Below are 23,752 nucleotides of genomic sequence, written 5' to 3'. Positions count from 1 at the left end.
TTGAATTAATTATAGACATGCGAAGTTGTTGATTTTGTATGGGAAATGGGTGGCCCCCACTAGGGTGGCCCCAGTAAGGGTGGTTTGACTTATATACATCTTGAGATAGTCTTTCGCAACTAATACTCCACAACTACTTTGATTGTGATTGATCAAATCCAAGTATATAACTACTATCACTATATGATAGCTTCTAGGAGTTTGGTTTATGTATATATGAATGACCGTAGCGGCTGCAAGTTGAAAGAAAAATAAATACAATATAAAACCAAGACGTACAAGTCTAAATCTCCATGTCTCAATAACATAATACCACCAGAACAATCATGATGGCGGAAGGAGATAATCAGTAGGCTACTTGCACTTCTGGAAGTAATCCTCCCCCCTGAAGCCATCGCCCTCTTGAACGACCTTGGAGTGTGTCATCACGCCGCAAACCTTTAACCTTTTCTCATGAGTACCGTTATCCTGGATATACACCACGCGGATCGGGGTCTTTGTCTGACCGCTGCTTTTTTGGTCCTTCTTCCACGCTTTCGTCTTCCCGTTCTCTTTCATGCCCTCCCAATAGATGGGGTCTATTCGACGGAACTTTTAGCAAAGGCTTCTTAGGGTACACTTGGGGGGGGTGGGGGGGGGTTATATGGAGGGTTATATGGGAGAGGGATCACTTGTAGAGGAATCTATAAATTACGTACATTCCCATAACTCAGCATTCTTCACACCGCATTCATCGACGTCCCATTGGATATCATCCCCGTTGCCGTAGCGGTGCGGGTCTCCACTTTTGCCAGTAACGAAGCTGGCGACTTTGGCTTGGGCTTCCGCGTAGTTCATGCTGACCTTGAAAGACTGATTGGTTGGGTTGTTCTTAGGTTTGCATGTAACCTGTGTATCCGCGCGGGCTTCAAGGTATTGGCCCTCGGAGGCAATGCCATTTTCATCAACGGGTATAGCAGTGATAGATACGGCTGCAAGTGCGAGAGCGAGGGTGGCCTTGGAGAAATGCATCTTGGTGAATAGAGGGGGCTTCGTAGAGTCGGTGTGAAAAGTCAATGAAGTTTTGGCCTGTCAAAGAGCAGATTCCAAGTCCTCGACGGGATGAAGAGCCCCTTTTGTATTCTGCTGTATATATCGAGAGGCTTCATTTTCAATGGGTTCGATCATATTGCATCGAATAATACTGGGTCATTACCTTTCAGCTCCTTCATTTAGAAAGAGGCTGGCTGATACTGTAGGATTATGTATAGGGCCAAATGATACCAAACTAGGAAGTAAACCTAGCCATAGACTTCAGCTACAGCAATGACAGTACTTGGGAAAGTTGTACGAGAATCATTTTGCTATTTTTGTACTTATAGAAAACGGATAAACACACAGTATTTCCAATATAGGTAGGGTAGTTGTCATGTCGTGTTACTCTATAATATTGCAAGATGGTCATAGTTTTATATTAATAGCGATTATTTGCGGACCTCATCGAAAAGTGGCTTGCATGTATTTAAGGAGCGGGAATGAGTTCATAGACAGTGACCTAATATCTTCGAAGCGTATGGTACCTATTCCTATATTATTTCTCTCCAAGAAGCAAATCTGGCTTATACCTATGTACCGTATTTCTTGCCTACCTCTCCTTTAGCCAACTAGAAGAGCTTTAAGTCGCTCCTACAAGTCATTAGATGCTGTTCTAAGGAGTATTAGGACGTAACCTGCTCTTCGACTGCATTCATCTTTTCAACGGCTGTGGCAGCCATCGCACGAGCCCGTGTATCAACCCTCTCGTCGCCAGCAGCAAGTTCGAATTGCGCTTTCCATATTCTCCAATTTTGCATGCTCCATGTGTCTCGAGGATTCTCCGTATCTACCCTCTCTTTCTTCTTGCACTGCTCATAGACGTAGCGTAACTCGTCAGGCCATATGACCCACTGTGCCGCGCCTTGAATATGACCCCCAATTTGTTCAGGCTTGGAGGTTAAGCGGACGTTGAAGCTGGGGCATTTTTTGCCGTAGGGCACAATATCCCGCAGCGCGCTATTGAATCCGCAATCGCTAAAGCCCGTCGCGGCGATGCGCGCTAGAGCAGACTGGTAGTTACGCCAGCGGGCCTCTGTCTCGCTCCCTGGAGTGTCAATTCCCGAGTCTGGGTATCTGATAGCTGTATGCTACGTATTAACGGTGAAATTCGGTAGAATAGTCAAGTAAGCACGAACCATCTGCTCCGATACGAAGTTCCTCTGTTGAGTAACCCTTGTCTGACCACAGCGACATCATCTGGACATCCTTGAGCGCATCATCGTCTGAAAAGTAATCAGGGGCCTGGTGTTCGGGCATGGCCATCAAGGCTTCAAGAAACTGAACAATTCTGGTTTGCCCTTCATGATACGGCGGGAAAACAGAACACAAATTGGGGAAAAATTGGAAAAAGCGATCAACGTATCCGCTAGCATTCGGCGTACTATGGCGGAGTACACGACCGGTATCATCTGTCTCTATGAAGCCCGGTCGCTCCCGGAGTACTTGCAGCTTGCGCGAGGATTCCTGCACAACCCAGGTATCAAGCTCGGTGGCGACCCACAATGGGGTTTGGGAACCGTCAACCAGAGTTCTCAACAAGCCCGCGCAAAATCTATCTTCGACATCTTCATGGTCGTACAAGTCTAAGATGAGGGGCAGTGGCTCGTTCTGTTCGACATCCATAGCTGGTACAGCGAAGAATGTTTCCTCGGGCAATAATAATTAGAATCTCACAAGATCAATGGGGTCCTATATCATTTGACTTGAACAATTATGAATGAAATTAGAGTGATCCACTACGATGCAATGTTGGTGAGTAGTTGGTAGAATGCGTTCCGGTCATTTAATATAAACAAAACTGCCTAAAAGAGTTATAACATGACAGAATTAGTCCTAGACGAAGAGATGTCATCTTGCGAAAAAGTAATGCTTACATCTTACATTGAATAGGTACCTAAGATAGGCAGGTTGGCGTAATATTGAAAATCGCGGCCTTTACTCGGAAGCCACAAGAAGGAGGAGAAGAAAAGCCCAACTGAATTTGATGAATTAATGCTGTTCCTCCTTGTGTAATGTGCAACTAGGGTTTTTAAGCATAGGTAGGTACCTAACCAAGCTGACCGTCAGAAGCGTCTAAGAATATAAGCTGTACCTACGGTAACACCGATCCAATATGGATCCCGAGTATTTTACAGGTTACATACCTCATTGAGCCTCTTAGGTCTCATATGTTAAGATTTAAACGCCACATTGAATTAGGTACTCTTAGTGATATGTAGCCATACCCCATCTTCCTTGAAATGGGCCTGAGCAATGCCCAATTATATGCACAGGATATCCAATAGACGCCCAAACAGCCTTACTGACAGATTATTGCGTCGGGATTTGGAGTAAGGCTTCAAAGGACGCCTCGTGTGAACAATTTCTTATCATGGTACTTGTTAGGACGTATACTGACCTGGAGACTCGGGGCTGTTGCATTGGTGATTATATTTACCGCTGATCTTACAGCATATTTGTGCCATGATTGGGTCCGCGTATACAGAGGTCCAGCCATATGCGCATACTTCAATCTATGTAATCATTCCAATCATTTCATCCCCACGCAGGTACCTATGACCACCTGAACCTAGACGCCGTGTATGATCATATACACAGGTATACATATATTATCGAAACGGTAGCCTTACTACGTGATTACGTTAACAAGTCATTCCTTCTAGATAACAAGAGAGATCCCATCTAGAACCATAAGTATTCAAGTGTTAAATTGCTCCTTGAACCCACTTCGCTTAATCGCAGTCATTTTACAAGGTCGTTGGAAATCAAAAATGGTGCGATATTCTCAACGAATGCTTCTCCAACAATATGGTCGTTTCTCCCGCGTTCTTCGAGTCTCACTCAATGTGTGGCTCTTTTCGTCGAATATAACACGACGCTGGAACCAGAACTTAATTCTCCTTTTCAGGCTCTGTTTCCACTTCCTACTTGTTAAAACTCTAGATCATGTAGATGAAGACCAGAGGCGTAGGTTTTGCTAACTTGCCACGTAGCATTTGGACTAACAACCTCGTACTATAATATATACCATATATACCTTAATCCAGGCGATTTATGTTAAAGAAGTCCCACGCCTCTGCGTCCCCGCATGGTTCGCTTACTGACTGTTCTGGAGATAACCACAGCAGCAAGGCAACAACAGCGGCGGAGGCCGGGTGCGGGCATCTACATTCGTAGGTATTGGGAATCGGACAAAGAGGAAGGGGTGAGCTTACCGTAGCCCGATGCAGAGACGATGGAAGAGTAGAACTTGTTACGAGGTGGGACTAAAAGGCATAGAAACAATTGTGTTGTTCCACAAGGAACGCTGTACTACCTAGGTAGCTATGGAAATCTATTAGGTAGGTACCTTAGGTAGTTATGCAACTTCTAAAGCAATGTACACATATCAAACTAAATTACAATGTCAAATCCAGCCTGGCTGCCTGCCCCCGTTACTATCTATCCTACTATGTATCCCCCGTTCAACTTGTTATATGCGTTAGGAAAAAGTTCAGTTCGAGTCTTTAGGTCTCCATTTTTCCCTCTCGATATTCCAGGGCTTAGAAGCTCCCGAATATTGTGTGACAATCTGGCCATGTCTACGTGTTTACTCTCTCTGATCGCCGTGTTTGGCTTGTTTAACCTGTTTAGCTTGACGATTTCTGGGCTCTTAGCTCCGTAGAGTTATAACACTTTATTACGACGTTGTTCTGATGCAGAAGATGCCTCTAAATTCTTGGGTGTTGAAGGCGCGAGAGTTTCCGAAAGTATCGCTGTGGTAGTCTCTGAGTATTGAGAGGGTGATCCGGTTGGTAGTTTGCGTGTGTCTATTATTGGTATAGTATAAAGTGACAAATGAAGGGACGGATGTATTCCAATGGCCGGACTGCTGATTTGGGGCGGGGTCGGTATTTTATTAGAATAAGTCGAGGAGATCCCAACAGCGTATGTAGTTTTCCCCCGGTCGGCTCGTACTTGATGCCGGCTCTGCTGCTGAGAAGACTTCCCAGGTCTTCTTGCCCATCCCACTCCACCTCGCTCCTGGCGACCAATTCGCGAGCACTGAACTTGACTGGGCGGAGAGTGTCGCCGGGCGCCGCTAGTTTGTGACAATGGTTCACAAGATAGAATTTGGTGCTGGTGAAGAACGTCTCAACGATAGTCGAGCAGGAAAGCATTTCGGCGAAGGATATATTTTTTTATCTATATCCAGCTTCTCCCAGGAAAGTCTGGATATACCAGAGCGATAAATTCCCCGGCCACGTGCATGTTCACGTCCATGTCACGCCCGAAATCGTGCCACACACACATCTGGTTAGGGGTGACTCGGGCTTGTCGTCTCCGTATTGGAAATAACCGCGAAGCATACATAGAACGAGTGCCAGCAACACTGTCATCACGGGGAATCTGACTTCAGTCATCTCCTTCCGCTCCTCTTGTGTTGTATCCGCTTCAGCGAAGAGCCTGTCGGGGAGAATGACCTTGTTTAAGTGTACCTGTTATATCGATAAGATCTTTGTTATAGGCTATTTGTTGACAGTGATGAGTTCCATGTCTAAAGGAAGAAAGTAATGATGATGTTATGTTATAAACTATTAGGCTAAGAATAGACCGGTGAGGTATAGGCAAAGATAGAGGGCAGATGAGGAGAATCCACGAGACACGCGGAGCACGGAAAATTGGAGGACTTGCAGCTTGCGACGAGGGGGTTGATTCCCGGGCTCTTGCGACGGCTGCCATGGCTATTGAAAAGAGAAAAGATGAATGTAACCTGTAATCGAAGAGTAGGGCACGTGCTAATATTCCTTATAACACTCAACTCAATACACTCGTCTTCAGTGACCTCATATCAAACGCAGAGTGAATGTTAGAAGCAACACAGAGGCTGCTGCACAGTGCCATGTAGTAGTATGAATCCCCCTTTAGCCATAGTAGTACCCGTAGTCGCATCCCGGCATAGGGAAAGATTCCTGGACGCAGCCTTCCAGATGCGGCTGGAAAGCAAGGGTATTACCACACAGCCAACGAGCACCGGTCAGTGTATAATAGACATGATTTGCCAGCTCATATTAAATAAACCTGGTGTCAGCCGCTTTCCAGATGAGGAGTCGACAGGTGACGATATGAAAAACATAATGCAAAACGGGCTCTTCTTGAAGTCTGGGAACATCGAGCAGCCGTAAGCCACCCCGTGAGTATTTAACCCGAGCTCTACGAAGCCCCTAACATTCGCCGATATGCACTTCTTGGAAGCCGTCCTCCCCCTTGCCCCTCGCGGCCGGGTCTATCGAAAATCGAAATGTAATCGTCTCCGGCTTGAGCTACGGGGAAACCTAAACCAAGACCGCCGGCATCCCTACCCACCGCACCGGAAACGGAAGAGGGGGATAATATGAGACGGGGATGCAACTCAGCTGTTACCCTAAGAAGCCGCTGCTGAAAGCTTTGTAGAACAGACCCTAGCTGTCAGGAGATGAAAGGCTATGAAAGGGACTAAGAGCCTGCTCTGCGTGCTGCTCTACCGCGCGTACGAGACGCACGGGTCCGGGACTTATCTCATAGCTCAAAACGGCCTGGAACCCGGCTCCGCCTGATCAACCGGTATATCCCAATCCGCTCGTGCCGGCCGCGGGTAACATGCATGGCAAGCCTCTTGCGTACTACTCCCCCTCCAAGTTCACAATCTGTCTGGGGCAGGAGAGGGGATGAGGTAGAACTTCGCGAAGATGCCCCTGCGGGCGGGGCGTCTCCTCTCCGGACGAGAAGCTCTCAGCGGTTTGCTCGACAGCCGCAAAACATCCGAACGAACCAAGGGCCAAGCAGCCGACCGTTGTCCCTGCATCCCCTGTGACCTCGGATGGTCGTCATCTTCGGGCAGCGAGTTCCACAAGTCATGTCGGGTTAGCTAGTCGTATTGTTAATAAAGTACCAAATTCGAATAGATATCCCAAAAAGAAGATCTACCTAAGCTAAGTCAGGCCAAGCACAAATCAGGTCAAGCTCTTATCTGACTTGTGGAACTCGCTGATTGGTGATATGGGGAGATTCGAGTGTGTTTCTGAGGATGCAAAGGAAACTTGATCAATGATACATATCGCGATGTGCCACCCGGTCCAGAATGGGAGTTCTAAGGAGCGAGTTGTTGTCGACCTCACGACTCTTGGCGGCCAATAGATTCCGCCAGCGCTACGACGACCAGTTCAGAGCCCAGAAGGACAGCACTGTCTGAGTAAAACGCGTTGCTACAAGCCCGACTTTAGCTTAGTGGTAAACGGCGAGACTTAAAATTAGTTGCTTTCGGGGTTCGGATGTCCTACATAATATATTGGGACTACTCGTTGGAAGCTAGCTACTAGATCCTCGAGGACTTGAGTGTTGAGATGGAATTAGGTATAAATAATTGACGATCGTAATGGGGACCTATTACTTATTACCTTGCTGATTTTAGGGTGGGTGCTCTGAGTTCGGCTCCTACTAAATACGTAGTTGACCCAACAATCCATATCCTCGTGTCCTAGTTCGTGGTCTGCTGTCGAGTTACGATACCCGTCTTGCATTGCTCTACTTTGTGATGCGAGCCGCCATTATCGGCTATAAGTTAGGATGGCCTAAATCATACAATATAAAAAATTACACGGCGCCAAGAGTAGAAGAAGGCGACGATAGGTTACGGCAACCACCCGCAAATCACATCGTAGCTCACGCATATCCGTACAGAAGTCAGTTGCAGAGTGCAAGGGCTGGGAAATGACGGTGCGGAGCGACCACCTAGACGTGGGACGTTTATAGATAGGGCTTACGGAGAAGGGTAGAGAGGTTGCATAACAGGTCGGAAGTAAGGCGTCCGGGTTTCAAACGGTCACGGAAGGCTGCTACGGGAGGCTGATAGCTGACACGAGGCTGACCATCCGCTATTATATACAAAGGTTATGAGAGGGTGATTCAAGTTCTCTTTAGAGAACAAAGCTAGCATACCTCATAACAGGTAGCTCGCTAATTGGACTGTCCTCTTCACATTAACCCTTTCGTTGATGTCTTGTCCTGATTGAAACGTAGCGTATCTAGCATGCTAGATGGCATTGTGGCGCGAGGCCGACGAAAATGTAAGCTCGCATCCTCAACTCTTTAGGACACAGCAGCACTATAACGAAATCTAACTCGGGCTGCCAGCTCTCAACCACACTTAGCCTCTTCCGCTTCGCACGCGCGAGCTTCAAAGAAGCATCATCTCAGCCTCGATCCTCCCTTAGACAGACCGATGCTCTCCGAGTACCTAAATATAGCACCCCTCGAGACATAATAGATTGAATAACCTGTCCGTAAGTTGAGCAACACCACAGGTTTCCAGCCACGTGGTGAGCTGGTGCCACTTCTGGGTCACGCTATTAGACTGCAGGTTGGCAAGTTGGTAACGCTGCAGTCAGCCCACTCTATACGTGCTTCTCCTATAGAGTGCCTAATGTACATAGGCTCTTTGAATTGACCATTTCTACAGTTCTAAAGACGCTCGAGTCATTTCACAGATGTAACGTGTCAGTGCTCACTTATACCAATCCTACTATTGCTATAGATGGGGACCTAGGACTAAAATAAACAAGTTATACGACCAGTACGAGGCGGCTGCTGATGGCTGCTGATCTGCGGCTGAGGTGACTTGACGCCTCGTCGTATTACCCTAGCGACGTATATCCGGCCAATGAGATTGCGATGGAAGTCCCTAAAAGGTAACTTGGCGGCGGCGATCCTAACTGCGCCTCTATAAGATCTCTTGCCAGCATGTTTATTGTGGGGTTCTAAACAACATCTCCGGTCGAAGAATCGCGAAGTTATAGAATTCGACGAAGATAAATAGATGTTCGTCTGCTATTTAGATATCATAACCATCAACTTCAGTAACATCCTGAATTTCATCAACATTCGCAACTTCATCTACCTCCTCGACTTTATTAATACCCTTCACTTTATCGACATTCTCGACTTCACCAACTTTGCCATATTACATCCATCAAGATGAAGTCCTTCACCGTTGCTACCATTGCCGCCGCCCTCGTCTCCTCCGCCGCGGCTCTGCCCAAGGAACCTTCATTCGCCAAGGTCAACCTAGTCGCAATTAACCGCCCCATCAGCGGCGAGTGGTCCGAGAAGCGAGTCACCGTCGACCTCGCGACTCTCAGCCACCAGGAGAACCTTCCAATCACCGGCCTGGCAATCGAGAGCGTCTATATCACTGCGCCCCCGGCCCCGGGCCTGTCCGCCATCGGCGTAGCTGATATCACCTGCCAGCGCTACAAGGACCAGTTCGGAGTCCAGCGGGGCAGCGCCGCCTTCACCAGCTCGGTGAACGCATCCATCAGCACCAACTCTGTCGACTTCGGCTATGTTCTTTGCTACGCAAATCCCACCGCCTAGTTTGGAGGTTGATCAATTAGGAGAAGACGTGCAGACATAGGTCCGACTCCAGCCTTGGGGGTAAACGGAAGGGTATAATGTTAATGGGTTATTATCGCATCTGGGTTTAGTGAGGCACGTTCCTTACGGTTTGCATAGTTATAGAAAAGAGCTGCTTTTGAGGCTCGGGCCTCTTGCGTAATATATAAATGTTTAAATCCTCCATGAGATCTTCCGGAAGGGGGTATCGCGTTCGTCGTGAGACTACACAATACCTTCATTCCTTATGCTATAACAAATCTGTGCCTGCAATCAAAATCAGCTTCACTTACGAGTCCCAATTCTGTAAAATGCTCTCGTTGTTATCGGTAAAACCTGGCGCTGCTTCTTTTGAATAATAAGCATCTTTTTCGCGCAGTTCTTTCACCGTCTCGGGTTCTGGGCCCAGCTTCCCAGTTCCGAAGAGAAAAATAGAGGCCTTGATAGTTCAGTTGGTTAGAATATTAGTCTCATGGATTCCATGTGACATCTAAGGGTCGTGAGTTCGAATCTCACTCAGGGCAATACTTCTTCTACTTTTTTCTTTTTCTTTTTGAGATATTCAAAGGCCGTGAGTTCAAGGTTGGTATTCCATATTCGGAGTCAATGACGACTTGAAACTAACATATCAACAGCCTCACCCAGGACAGCTATTTTTTAATTCCCCGGAATACTTTTTAGTTCCTCTCCTATTCGTCTAATCGAACACTTATAACCTGTACGCTTTAGCCTCAGCCAGCAAGTGTCGATCACCGTAGTGTCGGTATCGTAAAGGGCGTGACGACGAACTAGAAATGGCGTGGGGCCACGGCTTTTGCGCGGCACAGGCGTTCCAATTGAGCGGTGATTGGTCAATGGAACGACATTTGCTTACATCATAAGGTGTGCCTCTCTCTTTTCTTTTGGTACATCAAATCCGAATTTCTATCGAGCATGCTCGGGTAGATTGGGCATACGATGGACGACATCACGCATGTTAAGCCTGCTAGTATAAATACTGGCAGTCCGGCAGAGCCGGCTCCTATCGATGAACAGGACGTAGAGCCGCTCGACGTTCTCGAACCTCCGAAAGTCCGCACAAAGCTGCGTATCTACACCCTCCTAGTCGCGCTCTACGTATAGGCTCCCATTTAAAAGGACGGGCGCGCGGTTGTTAGCTGACGATATCTCTAGCTCACCCTTTTTGTTGCGGCGTTGGACCAGACCATCGTAGCAACGTCCATCCCCTCGATCTCCGCCGCCTTGCACTCCGCTTCCGGCTACGTCTGGATCGGCGGCGCGTATGTGCTAGCCAACGTGGCCGCGGGGCCGATCTGGGCGAAATGCAGCGACATCTGGGGCCGCAAACCTGCCCTCTTAGGGGCTGTCGGCGTCTTCGCCGTCGCTAGCATCATTGCGGCGTTAAGCACGAACGTGCAGATGCTAATTGCCGCTCGAGCGCTGCAGGGCGCCGCTGGTGGAGGGCTGCTCCAGCTGGTGACTATTACCATCTCGGACCTCTTCGACATGCGGAGCCGAGCCTTGTATCTGGGCTTCCTCGGCGTGATGTGGGCGCTCGCCGGATGCGCCGGACCGCTGATTGGAGGGGCGTTCACCCAGCTCGTAAGCTGGCGGTGGTGCTTCTGGATTAATCTGCCGGTCTGCGGCGCTTCGTTCTTGCTCTTGCTGCTCTTCTTGGACGTCCACGATCCTCATACTAAGCTGCGCGACGGCTTGGTGGCTATCGACTGGTTCGGCACCTTCTCCATTTTGGGAGTTACTCTCCTACTTCTCCTCGGGCTAGACTTCGGCGGCGCGATCTTCCCGTGGGACAGCCCGAAAGTCATCTGCTTGATTGTATTTGGGATCGCGATGATCGGCTTCTTCATCCTAAGCGAGCAGCACCTAGCCAAGTATCCCCTGATTCCGCTAGGAATATTCAAGGATTGGTCTAATATCGCGACCTTCCTTCTCGCCTTCGCGCATAGCATGGTCGCTATCGGCGCGGAGTATTATCTACCGTTGTATTTCCAAAGCGCAAAGCAGGCATCGCCCGTCCGCAGCGGTCTTCTAATACTGCCGATGATGATAACGGAATCGGCTGTAGACGTATTGGTCGGCGTCTTGATCCATCGCACGGGCCGCTACAGGGAAATCATATGGGCCGGGGCAACGCTCATGACGTTGGGGACGGGGCTGTATATTAATTTCCGGTCGGATACGTCTCTCGGAGAAATCATCGGGTACCAAATCGTCAGCGGCGTCGGCACTGCACTTCTGTTCCAAGCACCCATGATCGCCATTCAAAACACTGTCAGCCAGGCTGATACCGCGTCGGCTACGTCGGCCTTAGGCTTCATCCGCAACTTAGCGACATCGTTATCCATCGTTATCGGCGGCGTGGTATTCCAGAACAGCATGGCTAATCGCCAATCGTCCCTCGCGGCGGCTGGTCTCGGCGGGTCTATTCTAGAGGCTCTATCGGGCGATCAAGCAGCAGCAAACGTCGAGATCGTCCAGGCCATCCAAGATGCAGCTCAGCGCCAGGCGGTGCTAGATGCCTTCTCGTGGAGTATAAGGAACATGTTCATACTATATACCAGCGTATCCGCCCTTACGGTGGTGGCGAGCGTTTTCGTTAAACATCGACAGCTGAGGACGGGGCACACGGAGACGAAGACGGGGATCCAAGAGTTGACGGAGCGGAAGACCTGAGTGTTAAAGTCACTCCTAACGGGAATTATCACCTTATGGGTACGCTAGAATCAGTACTCCTTCTCCCGTCTCCCTGAAGCTGATTCGGGTCATATCATCTTTCACAGCTCAAGACGAGAAAGGTAGAAGGTAGCGATAGGCGCCAATGACTTTCATAGGCTTGGTCGTGGCTATCTTCTATTAGAGCAATATGGATACACTTTAACATAAGGCTTCGGCGCCAGAAATTCAAATCAAGTCGAGTCTTCTAAGGGTCCCTAGGTAGTTATAGCTAAGCTGCCAGGGATGAACGCTTCTGGACGGCATTGACTTTGCTCAGGCTGCTTCGTGAGTATCTCACTCATATTATCGGTTACTTTCCTCCATCCCTTTTTTCGTTTTCTATAAACGAATCATTTTAATTTTGCTATCTTGCATTTAGCCTACCCTATCAAAACATGGGGAAAGCCTAGGGTTTCTCCCTGGACGCTGGGTTAACATATTTTCCCCTGAATAGTAGGCAGAAAGGGGCGTTTATGTTTTTATAACAATACCCATCTAAGAACTGCCGACTACTCATCTTAAACTACCAAAGACCAATAATTCCGCGATGCTTTGAAAGTATGAGAATACCTTCATCCACTTAGGTTAGACAAATCTACTTCTCTCGCTTACTCTAAATAATGTAAGAGCATAAATCGCTATGGGTTTGTCGACCGTCCAGTCGGACGTAAGTCGTTGTCGACTCCCGGGGCTGCTTTGGGCTTTGGGGACCTTTTAGCTCCGTTGTATAGTGCTCGAACGCTTCCGGGGTTTGCAAACATGGGCCAACGGCCACCGAGGGGTGGCATGCCAAAACGAGAGTCCGAGACGTGCAACCTCCAAGCTTTATCTCCTTTAGTAACACGTTAGCAATAGCTCCTCCCTCGGCTATATCGGTGAGTCCCAGCCCTCGAAACATGTCGGGCTCGTGGGGAAAGAGTTGCCCTATTCTACGTACCCGGAGAACCCTTAGTCCCCATATCCTGCCACGTGTGTACCGTGATGTGATCTTTGTGCACGGCAATTTTGAAGTCGGTAGCGCAAAGATTACAGCCAGCTATGTATGTTTCTATGCCGTTGAGTAAGATAGCACGCTTAATCTCTTGCAAGATGTCTAATTGGTGAACTTCCATACGTCTCATATCGCCTAGTAACGCTAGGTGTGGGCATAGCTTGATGTCTCCCACCGTTACCAACGATATCTCCATGGAATCTTTTCGGAAGTGCCAAACGGACCGCAGCATGTACCTGAGATTTTCGTGCTGGTCCCTTACGACTCTAGGAGTAACGGTGTATGTAACTTTGAGTACGTTCTGCCGATTGTACGGGTAGGGGTGGGTAGGGAATTCGTCGTCACGATGATTCGCTAACAACGTGTGGAGGTGACGTCGGGACCAATGATCTTGCAGGCGTGTATACTTGAGCGCGAGCTGGACGTGACGATGGTCGACAGAGAGGTAGCGGTTATCGAGCCGGGATTGCTGGCCGTACACCTCATGGCACCACCGATCCCAGCGCAAGGGACACGTCATTCTCCACGGGGTTAGAGGTGTATCGCCTAGAGAGACAGGGTGTAGCTTGAAGCAAGCTTCGCACACCCACCGGTCTGGAAGATCGCGAGCGACTCTTACGTGGTATCTGAGGTACTGCGCAGTAGAAAGGTTGTGTGCGTCGGATTTGCCCAAGATTAAACGCAGCGAGCGACATGTCAAAGAAGCTACAGCTCGATCGATCGGTGGAATTAATTCCAATATTCCGTTGACCAGTTCGACTGGTAGTTTAAGAAGGAAGCTATCGTTATTCTGCTGCTCCATCTTTGCCTACTTCGCCAACCGCCTCGACGGTGCTGCCTCAGTGTTGTGCGCGGATATAAAGAAAATAAAAAAATGTATTTCAAGTATAAACGGGCGAAATAGCTGAATATAGCGAGAGACGACTTGTAGTTGTATTATTATAAGAGTCTAAGTCGAAGGTCCTGCTGCTGTAGTTTGAGAGACCTCTCATGATATTCTTCGTACCTGCCTTCGTCACGGCCTCTATCACTCTCTCCTCATTAATATATACGGGTAGATATAGTAGTGCTTGCTTAGTACGTTTCGTCGCATACTTTGGCCGTTGCGCCCTACATGATATATAGTGATAGCTAGGTACTCCTTATTGAGTAAACCCCTTTTAGCTAGAATTAAGTATATTTCAATGTTGTTGAAATTCTATAGATTTTACTATTCGAATCGTAATCTTGAGGTTATTGCCATCTCTATTGGCTTGAATACGAAAAACTACCCGACAGTTGCTTTCTCTCTTCTCTATCACGTTGACGTTGGTTCCACCCTCTTTAAATCGACTCTAGTGAACAAGGTGAACTCGAGTTATCCAAAAGGACTATAGCTGGAATAAATACGTGCGTAGTACAATTATTGGAATGGTGTCATTGGCTCGAGGTTACGAACTCGTCACTGGCTTGTGCGGCGATACCGACGAATTCCTTGATAGCTTCGCTGAATTGATGTAGATATTAATTATTAATTCTATAATTGGGCTTCTTGGCTGCTAGGCCAAGCGACATTGACGCCTACGCGATCGTCATTCCCTGATATTACGATGCACTAATTGAACCAAAACATGCAGAACACCGATAAGGAGACAGCCCGTGAGCCGCCCCGCCAATTTGTTGCGAATTATTAACTTACATTTGATGTGACCTTAGCCTTGATTGACTTTGGAATCCCAACAGGTTTACGGCATCGTGCTTATTTTAGTGCAGCGGGCCGCGTCGTATTGGGAAGAACTCGATAAAACTTGATTAAGTCAACTTTCTCGTCGACTCGATACAGACGCCGAAGCTGATTCACACGAGCTTAGCGGGATTGTCATGTAATGGTTAGACGATGTTATGACTTATACCCCTCTCTCATTCGGGTAGCATTGCCATCTTGTATGCTTCAAATACACATATGTTCCACGTGTGACACTTGGCTGCGAAGAAACGGCCGGTTATTCGGCGGCTTAAGAAACAATGAATCGGCAGGGGTTTGCCATGGGAGCGTCATCCGGCGTGTAATACTGCTCTGGAACGTCGCGCGCATGCCCAGGACCTAACCTAGGTACTACTACGCCATCTCGTTTGTATGACGCTTCTGTAATAAAATAAAATAAACCGATGAACGAGCAACTATGCAATGCATGCAATTGCGCACGTAGGAATGACTCTCCTCGGCACCGAAACCAAACTCTATAGCTACTATAGAACATTCGAGCGGTGACCAGTCCACGCGAGCTGAAACGCCGTTTGAGCGGCCCGTGGCGCGGATACCGACACGTCCATGGTAAGAGAAGAGCCTTCTGCATAGGTATATGGCTGCATTTATCGATGTAGGTTGTCGTTGGCCGGTGGTGGCGGTGCCGCTTATCCTGATCTGCTAGCCATTCCAAGGATTAGCAAGCGTTCGGGAACAGCGATGCTATTATTGTTGCTATCCGTAGCCGTAGCGTCGCGTTTTTATGCGGGATAGTCAAACTGGAAGGGATCAGCTGGAATTTTTAAGTCCCCGGAACAGATCGATGTGACGATCATCCAGCTCGGAGCGATACATTAAATGGCAGGATGGTACGGTACGGACTGGCTAGCAATTGCGTGACTAGCATATTCTACTTCGGTCTAGATACGAGGTCGATATATGACATTGGTAATTATTGAGTCTTGAGCGCGGTCGAGAATTGTTGGACAGCATCGAATTGAACGATTCGCAAATCAAGGTTTGACAATCTGTCAGTCAACCTAATATTGGGAAAGCTGCATTTGACTATTAAAGATACCTACCTACCTATGTAAATAGCCATGTAAATAGCCAACCCTGTATCCCAGGTGTTGTAAGGGTTGTAGGGGTTGTAGGGAGGAAACCTAGGTATTCTACATTTGTGCTGCGCTACCTGAAATTGCTAAATCCCATTGGCTTGGTTCGGCGCGCTAGCGATGCACTAGGCGATAAGATCCCTGCTGAAATTACGTAGTTTGGAGCCACATGGGGCCACGAATCTGGGAACATCTGGGAAGACAGCTGTGAAGTAGCCAAGCCCGTAACTTCCAATCACTTCCAATCGTAGTACCCATTTAAACTTTGAGAGAGCGAGGCGCTGCGTGGCTTTTCTTTAATTGCTAAGCTTATTTTCATGACTATCGCCAACTTCGACTACTTCTTGGCCCGGTTACCTCTGCTTTTCCCTCTTTTCTTCTTATTTGTCATTTCTTCTCCCCCTTTCCGTCAGCTTTTAAGGTACGGCAGCTCGCAATTGGAAGCAGCAGGCCCGTGAACTATCACTAGCTTACCCGTTAACCTCGCATCTCCTTACTTACATGCATCACTAATAGCCACTTAGAATCGCTAGTTGCCCTTTAGCTGCATCGCCGTTGCCCACCTCCTGTAGACGGCTTAATATCAAATCTACGTACCTTTGCGTTGCGAGTTCTACGTTCATTTAGCTCGGCTCGGTCTCCTTGTCAGAATCTGTCCTGCCCCCCCTCCGTAACCTCACCCTGCGACTCCCTATGCTCTGTTACACACCGATCGGCTACTTATTCTTCCCCCGCGTTTGAGCCGCCCCAACAGCCGCCATAGCAGCATTCGACCGTCGATATGGCTACCCAACGGGAAGTCAGCGAGCTCAAGCAGCAAGGGGCTCTTGAGGCTTCTCGTGATCCCGAATCCAACGTTACTGCGGATGACGCCCAGAGGAAGCTAGTCGAGGAGAGCAAAAATGCGGGCGTGGCTGCTTTCACATTCGATCCGGATGCGAGTACAGAAGAGAAGAAAGCTCAGGCTAGGGCTGTGTGTTCTCTAAGCTTCTCTCCGTCGAAGACGCCAGCTAATCGAGCTAACTTAGGCTATACCCAACGATCCTCGCCGTCCGCGAAAGCCGAAAGGCGTGGCTATTGCTACTGATGTCGACGACGGCACGAAGGCCAATTACGATCTTCCGACTCCCTCGAAGGCTGGAGCCTTTGAAATTCCCAAGGACAAGGATGGTAGGCCGATCGTAGACGGAAATACCCCCGAAGAAGAGGAAGATCTGGCTGCCAAGGTTGGTTGGACTCAGCGGTTCGGTTGGCCTGTCGACAGTGTTGCGGAAGGCGAAAGTCTATTAGATCACTCTACTTGGCTGGAAGAGAGGCTTCCCGACCAGTATTTTGGAGGTTAGTCTACCCGATTCCGATGCCCTCCGGTCATAGGTTGCTAACGTTGGTCGCTCTATAGAATGGTACCATAACGCCGGAGTGATCATCTTCGCCTGCCTCGCCTCGTGGCTGGTTGCCTTGCTTGGGGGTGGGCTGGCTTGGGTCATGATCGTTATGGCCTGCTGCTCGACGTACTATCGAACATCGATCAGACGAGTGCGAAGAAACTTCCGCGACGATATTACCAGGGAGATGGCGCTGAAGAAGTTAGAAACGGATCACGAATCTCTCGAGTGGATAAACTCGTTTCTGGTCAAGTTCTGGCCCATCTACCAACCTGTTCTCGCCCAGACCGTTATTAATTCCGTCGACCAAGTTTTAAGCTCTGCGACTCCTTCCTTTCTCGACAGTCTCCGCCTGAAGACCTTTACTCTCGGGTCCAAACCTCCTAGAATGGAGCACGTGAAGACTTACCCAAAGGCGGAAGATGACATTATCCTAATGGACTGGAAGTTTAGTTTCACGCCAAACGACGACGAGGACATGACGGCTCGGCAGGTCCGCAACAAGATTAATCCCAAGGTAGTCCTCGAAATCCGCATCGGCAAGGCTATGATTAGCAAAGGTCTCGACGTCATCGTAGAAAATATGTCTTTCTCCGGTATCATGCGCCTGAAGATTAAGCTCCAATTTCCTTTCCCTCACATCGAGAAGATTGAGATGTGTTTCCTCGAGCGCCCGGAGCTCGGTTATGCTTGCAAGCCTCTCGGTGGTGAAACCTTCGGTTTCGATATCAACTTTATTCCGGGTCTAGAAAGCTTCATCCAGGAGCAGATCCACGGAAACCTAGCCCCGATGATGTATGCCCCGAACGTCTTCCCGATCGAGGTAGCCAAGATGCTTGCTGGTTCTCCCGTCGACCAAGCTATCGGCGTGATCGCAGTAACGCTTCACGGAGCCCAGGGCCTCAAGAACCCCGATAACTTTGCTGGCAATCCCGACCCGTACGCCGTGTTTACCCTGAACAAGAGGGCACCCCTAGCTCAGACCAAGGTTGTCAAGGACACTCCGAACCCCAGGTGGAACGAAACGCACTATGTTATCGTTACGTCCTTTAACGACTCCCTCGATCTCATCATTTACGACTATAATGATTTCCGCAAGGACAAGGAACTCGGTGTCGCCTCTTTCCCGCTCGAACGGATGGAGGAGATTGGCGTGTACGAAAACGAGCGTCTAGAAGTCGTCGCTCACGGCAAGGCCCGGGGTGTGGTCAGCGCCGATTTCCGCTTCTTCCCTGTTCTGGAGGCTATGGAGCATGATGGTGTGCAAGAACCGCCGCCGGACTCTAATACGGGTATTCTACGATACACTGTCGAGCAAGCGAAGGATCTCGACGGCACCAAGAGCTTAGTTGGCTTGCTTAATCCGTATGCTGTTCTATTACTTAACGGCAAGGAAGTTCACCACACCAAAACCCTCAAGCGCACCAACAATCCTATCTGGGATAACGGTTCCAAAGAGATTCTTATCACTGACCGAAAGAATGCCAAATTGGGTCTTGCTCTCAAGGACGACCGTGACATTGCCGGCGACCAGCTGATTGGCACGTACCAGATCAAGCTTGACGATATGTTGGAGATGATGGAAAAGGGACACGACTGGTACAATTTATCAGGGGTCAAGAGCGGACGAGCGAAGCTGACTGCGCAGTGGAAACCTGTTGCCCTATCCGGCGTGCTGGCAGGTACCGGAGGCTACCAAACCCCCATCGGCGTAATGCGTCTCCATTTCAAGAGCGCCCGCGACCTGCGGAATTTCGAGACTATGGGTAAATCGGATCCTTACGTCCGCGTGCTCCTCTCCGGTATCGAGAAAGGTCGAACAGTAACCCACCGTAACACCCTGAAGCCCGAGTGGGATGAAGTCATCTATGTGCCAATGCATTCGTCGAGGGACCGTCTAGCGCTGGAAGTCATGGACGCTGAGAAGATGGGCAAGGACCGTAGCTTGGGTTTGGTTGAGATATTTGCAGGCGACTACATTTCGGAAGATGATAACGGCGAGTATCTCGTCCACGATGCGAAGAAGGTACAAGAGACCGGGCTCCGACTACATGGAAAGGGCATCGCAAAGGGAACACTTACCTATACCGTCTCGTTTTATCCGTGCATAAATGTTGCAGACCCCGAGGAAGAAGAGGAGAAGGAGAAGGAAAAGGAAAAGGAAAAGGAAACAAGCTCCGATGCTCCAAAGCCATCTCTCGACGTTCCCCGGTCCTCGGATGCCGGAAAGATTTCCGCCCTCGAGAGGAAAGAAAGCATCCCGACTACCCCGACCACGCCAACCGTTCCCAAATCCCCGGTTTCTCCCAGATCAACCACGTCGGAACGAAAGTCGCGCGAAGCGCCACGGGAACGTCCCAAGGTTCACCTTACTCCGGAAGAGCTGCTCAAATACGAATCCGGGTTCCTTATCTTCAAACTGCTCGAAGGAGAAATGCCAAAGAGCGGAACGCATCTTGAAATATACGTCGACGACATGCTATACCCTAGCTACATCTCGGGCACGGCCAAAAGTAAAGTCTTCAAATTCGACGAGATTGGCGACTGCTTCATCCGCGAGCTAGACTTCTCGCGGCTGACTCTCAAGGTGAGAGAAAAACGCGAGAAGCCAGGCGAAGAACGTGATGAGGACCACACGGTAGCTCGCCTAACAGGCAATACTCTAGATACCCTCAAACAATGTCTAGTAAGTTGCTACGATCCGCAGAAATTGCGATGCATTGCTAACAGTTGCAGAATAACCCGACGGTTTTAAGGCTCAAGGATGAAGAGAACAGAGCGGCCACGATCAAGGTCAGCTTGAAATACATCCCCGTAAAGATGCACCTAGACCCCAGCGAGAGCATCAACAACATGGGTAATCTTCGCGTCGACGTATTGGACGCGGCAGATCTACCTGCCGCCGACTCCAACGGCAAGAGTGATCCCTACTGCAAGTTTGAGCTGAACGGGCAGGATGTGTTCAAGACCAAGACGCAGAAGAAGACTCTTAACCCCGCGTGGAATGAATTCTTCGAGGTTGCCATACCGTCGAGGACCGCCGCCAAGTTCACTTGTAAAGTCTACGATTACGACTTCGCGGACAAGCCCGATTTCTTAGGCGGGGCCGATATCAATCTTGAGCAGCTCGACCCATTCAGGGCGCAGGAGCTCAAGCTGCTACTCGATGGAAAGTCGGGTTCGATTAGGCTGCGACTGCTCTTCAAACCCGACTACGTCACACGCACTCGACTAGGCACCGGCACGTTTTCGGGCACGTTCGGCGGTCCTGGCAGGATTGTGACCGGTGTTGTTGGTGCTCCGGTTAAAGGTGGCGTCGCAGTAGTCGGCGCGGTGGGCCACGGCGTTGGTAAGGGTGCGAGTTTTATCAAGCGCGGCTTTCGAGGCAAGAAGGACGAGGAAGGTAACGGCCTAATATTGGCACCGAGCAACTCCGAGATCCCCACGATCGTAACGAATGGACCAGATGCTCCCGCAGCTGGCTCCGGGCTCAGACGGGCCACGGGCTTGAGTGTCGATGGCGACGCCGCCCGTCCCGTGACGCCCAACGGCGGCTCGAAGACGCACGTGCGTAACTCTAGCATGGGCGGCGTCTCTATTTACAGTCTGGCCCCGGGTACTGCCGGCGCTGGTACCGCTACTTTCACTGTGGTCTCCGCATCAGGGTTCCCAGAGTCGGCAAATATTTACGTCGTAATCAAACAGCTCGGTCCCAAAGAGAGGACTATCGGCAAAACAAAGCATCACGAAGCTCCCGGGACGGTACGGTTCGACGAGACATTCAAGCACACGTGTACCGCTGATACCCAGTTCCGTATCGAGGTCAAAAACCACCACACCTTTGGGAGCGATGACGACTTGGGCGAAACGTTATATTTCGTGGACGAAAGTGGCAGCGGCGAAAAGGAGATCAAGGTCGGTACCGGAGCGGTGGTCATGAAGAGCACATTTGCGGAGTCGAGTATAGAAAACAATAGCCCGAGTCCAAGTTCGAAAAGCGGAAACGGTGGTTTGCGAAGGAGTTTCTTGAGCAAGAAAGAGACCAGACCAAAAAGCCGCGAGGGGCCGCCTATCTAATCACAAAACATGTGTTCAGTAGTTAGGCGTTTAGGGGGCTAAAGGTATATTGTGAGAATTGGTTTGGTTAGGGGACGATTCCACCAACGGAGTTTTCATAATCAAAAATACAAGTTAGTTACTAATGATGAGGATTTTGCCTTACCATAGCGGACATAGCGGCCATAGCGGCAGAACGTTGGGAGGCTAACACGATGGTTGAAATCATTTTAGCCTCTACTAATATATGTTATTGAGTTTATCTCCAGGTGCTAATTCACCCCCTCCAAGCGCCGTTGTTCAGAATAACTACCTAAGGTACAGTGAAGTTATTGTCCTGCTCCCCACCCAACCGAAGGGGTTGTCAAGGCTTCAGCCACCATACGCATACGCTCGCATTAGGGGGTTATCAATTAGCGTTGGCCTCACCACCAGAAACAATTTCTTTAAGTTCGATATGTATCAGTAACTATGATGCATAACAGCTGAGCTGTGCAGGGATTTACTAGCTACTCAAAGCAACTGTACAGAGCTAATACACAATAAACCGACGATTGCAATATAGTATAATGGTTGTTATACGACAGAATAACTGTTCGGTGCTGCTTGAGAAGCTATTTATGTATGCTCCTGATCGATCAGTAGCTAGACTCTAGCATCCAAGTTGGTGATAACCATACTCGTAATCCACCAAGTGACTATTTGATTTCCATTCGACAGCACACGTCATGTCTACTATTACCCGAGGCGGAATCCCCATCGAGCCCTTCAGGGACGAAAACGGTAGGAATGTGTATCACTTTGATTATCCTCAATATGCCCCCTTCGATCCTTACTACCGCATCGCGCTCCATAGGCGAGCGTACAGACCTCGCGAGATTCTAAACGCCACTATCAGGGCCTTCTACAACCGGCAGGACTTTGAATTGAGCCCGCGGCAGACCGCAGCGCGCGAGAATTTCTGCGCCAAGTACGTGCTACAGAGCCCGTCGTACGGGAGGCAGCTCGGGCCCAGAGAGGCGTACGAGTACGTAGATAGCGACGTTAAGTTCTGGGCCCAACAGCTTGACGATTTCTTTTTCTTTGGGCTGCTCGGACGCTATATTATGATACAGACTGGCTTTGACGTGGTCGGTGAGGATCCGTTGCAGCTCGAGGAAAGGATCGATGGAGAAACGACCATGGTCGCGAACGAAGAGGGAGGTAGATACGTGCGCATCTTGCTTAACACCGGCCGCGGCAATGCGATATACGATATTAATGATATTATAGGTCAGCTTATGCACGAGATGGTGCACGCCTATCTCCAAATCTTCTCGTGCGACTGTCTGAAGTGCGAAAGGGCTCTCCTGAACACCACTGGCATCCCAGGAGATGAACACGGACCTATCTTCCTGATGCTCCACCGCCTCATCTTGAGCGAGATCAGGCGGTGGGGTAACACTGGCGATAACGACTTGGCTGAGCTGCTCTGGGAGGACTGCCCGGAGTTGTGTATTAGCTTGAACTCGAACTGGCGAGCTAGGATGGTCATCGATAGCCTCACGCGGGAGGAGAGAAAGCAATTTAGCAGAGTCCGCAAATACGAGTCCAGCGCCAGGCATCTCGTGCGAATCACACACACTGGTGCCGTTGCGGTCCAACCGAATATCAAGCACCGGCAGATCCAGCTTGAGAACCAGCTTAAGGACAAGCGCATCCGGGCGGACGAGTTTAGAGTCGACCTGCTCGACCACTGGCTCGCGTACGAGGATGAGGAAGACGAAGAGGACAGTGAACAGTCCCAGAGCGATGATGAGGTAACCCGGCTGAGCAGCGAGACTCCCGAAAGCGAAAACTAAGGTTTAGTCGAATCCCTGACCTATTAGATGTCTTATTCGCGAGGCCAAAGCGCTCGTGGGATGATTCGCTTTGTAAGATAGAACCGCCGTCGAGACCAAGCACGGATATGACGATATTGTTATAATCCTAAATGTATAGTTCTAATGTAGTTAATTGAATATTAATGTGTGAAGCCAATTCGTATTGACTTTGTAGTGATACCGGCTCCTCTATGCCGAGAGAACTGTAGTTTAACTCGTCCAAGCCCATGAAACGATAGCGGCTGTTCGTCATGTTGGTCCAGTAGAGTTGTTGCGGTTTTCGATCCTGTTGGGCGATCTAGACGGTATCACCAACGACGGCGTGTCTCGATCGTGAGTATATATCTCGCCCTTCCCTCGCTCTCGTCGTGGATTCGTTTCTTCTCCTGTCAGACATT

General features: G+C 49.3%; 7 protein-coding genes and 1 non-coding gene across 8 annotated transcripts; 5 read left to right on the top strand and 3 right to left on the bottom strand.

Moving 5' to 3' along the window:
• Positions 1-354: 354 nt before the first annotated feature.
• Positions 355-1,194, bottom strand: F4813DRAFT_400432 (Ribonuclease/ribotoxin; the record flags this gene model as incomplete). The annotated part of the gene is made up of 2 exons (XM_049248263.1): positions 699-1,194; positions 355-578 (listed from the first exon to the last, which is right to left on the bottom strand). Exons 1-2 carry the CDS (start codon positions 1,009-1,011, stop codon positions 355-357), a joined length of 537 nt encoding a protein of 178 aa, XP_049095036.1. The 5' UTR covers positions 1,012-1,194.
• Positions 1,195-1,410: 216 nt separating this feature from the next.
• On the bottom strand, positions 1,411-3,177 carry F4813DRAFT_376149 (uncharacterized protein). Its single transcript, XM_049245084.1, has 3 exons — positions 2,956-3,177; positions 2,211-2,810; positions 1,411-2,155 (listed from the first exon to the last, which is right to left on the bottom strand). The coding sequence occupies exons 2-3, from the start codon at positions 2,695-2,697 to the stop codon at positions 1,698-1,700; spliced, it is 945 nt and encodes a 314-aa protein (XP_049095035.1). The 5' UTR covers positions 2,698-2,810; positions 2,956-3,177; the 3' UTR covers positions 1,411-1,697.
• Positions 3,178-8,860: 5,683 nt separating this feature from the next.
• Positions 8,861-9,559, top strand: F4813DRAFT_285003 (uncharacterized protein). The gene has a single exon (XM_049240532.1). It carries the CDS (start codon positions 9,067-9,069, stop codon positions 9,463-9,465), a length of 399 nt encoding a protein of 132 aa, XP_049095034.1. The 5' UTR covers positions 8,861-9,066; the 3' UTR covers positions 9,466-9,559.
• Positions 9,560-9,920: 361 nt separating this feature from the next.
• Positions 9,921-10,007, top strand: F4813DRAFT_t140. The gene has a single exon. It is a non-coding gene; the product is annotated as a tRNA-Met (tRNA).
• Positions 10,008-10,407: 400 nt separating this feature from the next.
• F4813DRAFT_284993 (MFS general substrate transporter) lies at positions 10,408-12,716 on the top strand. Its single transcript, XM_049240531.1, has 2 exons — positions 10,408-10,599; positions 10,657-12,716. The coding sequence occupies exons 1-2, from the start codon at positions 10,441-10,443 to the stop codon at positions 12,175-12,177; spliced, it is 1,680 nt and encodes a 559-aa protein (XP_049095033.1). The 5' UTR covers positions 10,408-10,440; the 3' UTR covers positions 12,178-12,716.
• F4813DRAFT_284969 (uncharacterized protein) lies at positions 12,518-14,203 on the bottom strand. Its single transcript, XM_049240530.1, has 2 exons — positions 13,157-14,203; positions 12,518-13,051 (listed from the first exon to the last, which is right to left on the bottom strand). The coding sequence occupies exons 1-2, from the start codon at positions 14,010-14,012 to the stop codon at positions 12,858-12,860; spliced, it is 1,050 nt and encodes a 349-aa protein (XP_049095032.1). The 5' UTR covers positions 14,013-14,203; the 3' UTR covers positions 12,518-12,857.
• Positions 14,204-16,816: 2,613 nt separating this feature from the next.
• F4813DRAFT_400422 (tricalbin) lies at positions 16,817-22,091 on the top strand. The gene is made up of 4 exons (XM_049248262.1): positions 16,817-17,024; positions 17,080-17,389; positions 17,451-20,122; positions 20,173-22,091. Exons 1-4 carry the CDS (start codon positions 16,833-16,835, stop codon positions 21,511-21,513), a joined length of 4,515 nt encoding a protein of 1,504 aa, XP_049095031.1. The 5' UTR covers positions 16,817-16,832; the 3' UTR covers positions 21,514-22,091.
• On the top strand, positions 21,647-23,616 carry F4813DRAFT_284887 (uncharacterized protein). Its single transcript, XM_049240529.1, has one exon. It carries the CDS (start codon positions 22,221-22,223, stop codon positions 23,331-23,333), a length of 1,113 nt encoding a protein of 370 aa, XP_049095030.1. The 5' UTR covers positions 21,647-22,220; the 3' UTR covers positions 23,334-23,616.
• Positions 23,617-23,752: the final 136 nt, after the last annotated feature.

The sequence above is a fragment of the Daldinia decipiens genome, assembly GCF_022478715.1.
Source record: "Daldinia decipiens strain CBS 113046 unplaced genomic scaffold F4813scaffold_54, whole genome shotgun sequence".
NCBI classification, from domain to species: domain Eukaryota; kingdom Fungi; phylum Ascomycota; class Sordariomycetes; order Xylariales; family Hypoxylaceae; genus Daldinia; species Daldinia decipiens.
Note: the sequence above shows the minus strand (reverse complement) of the source record. Positions and strands in the feature narration are given on the sequence as shown.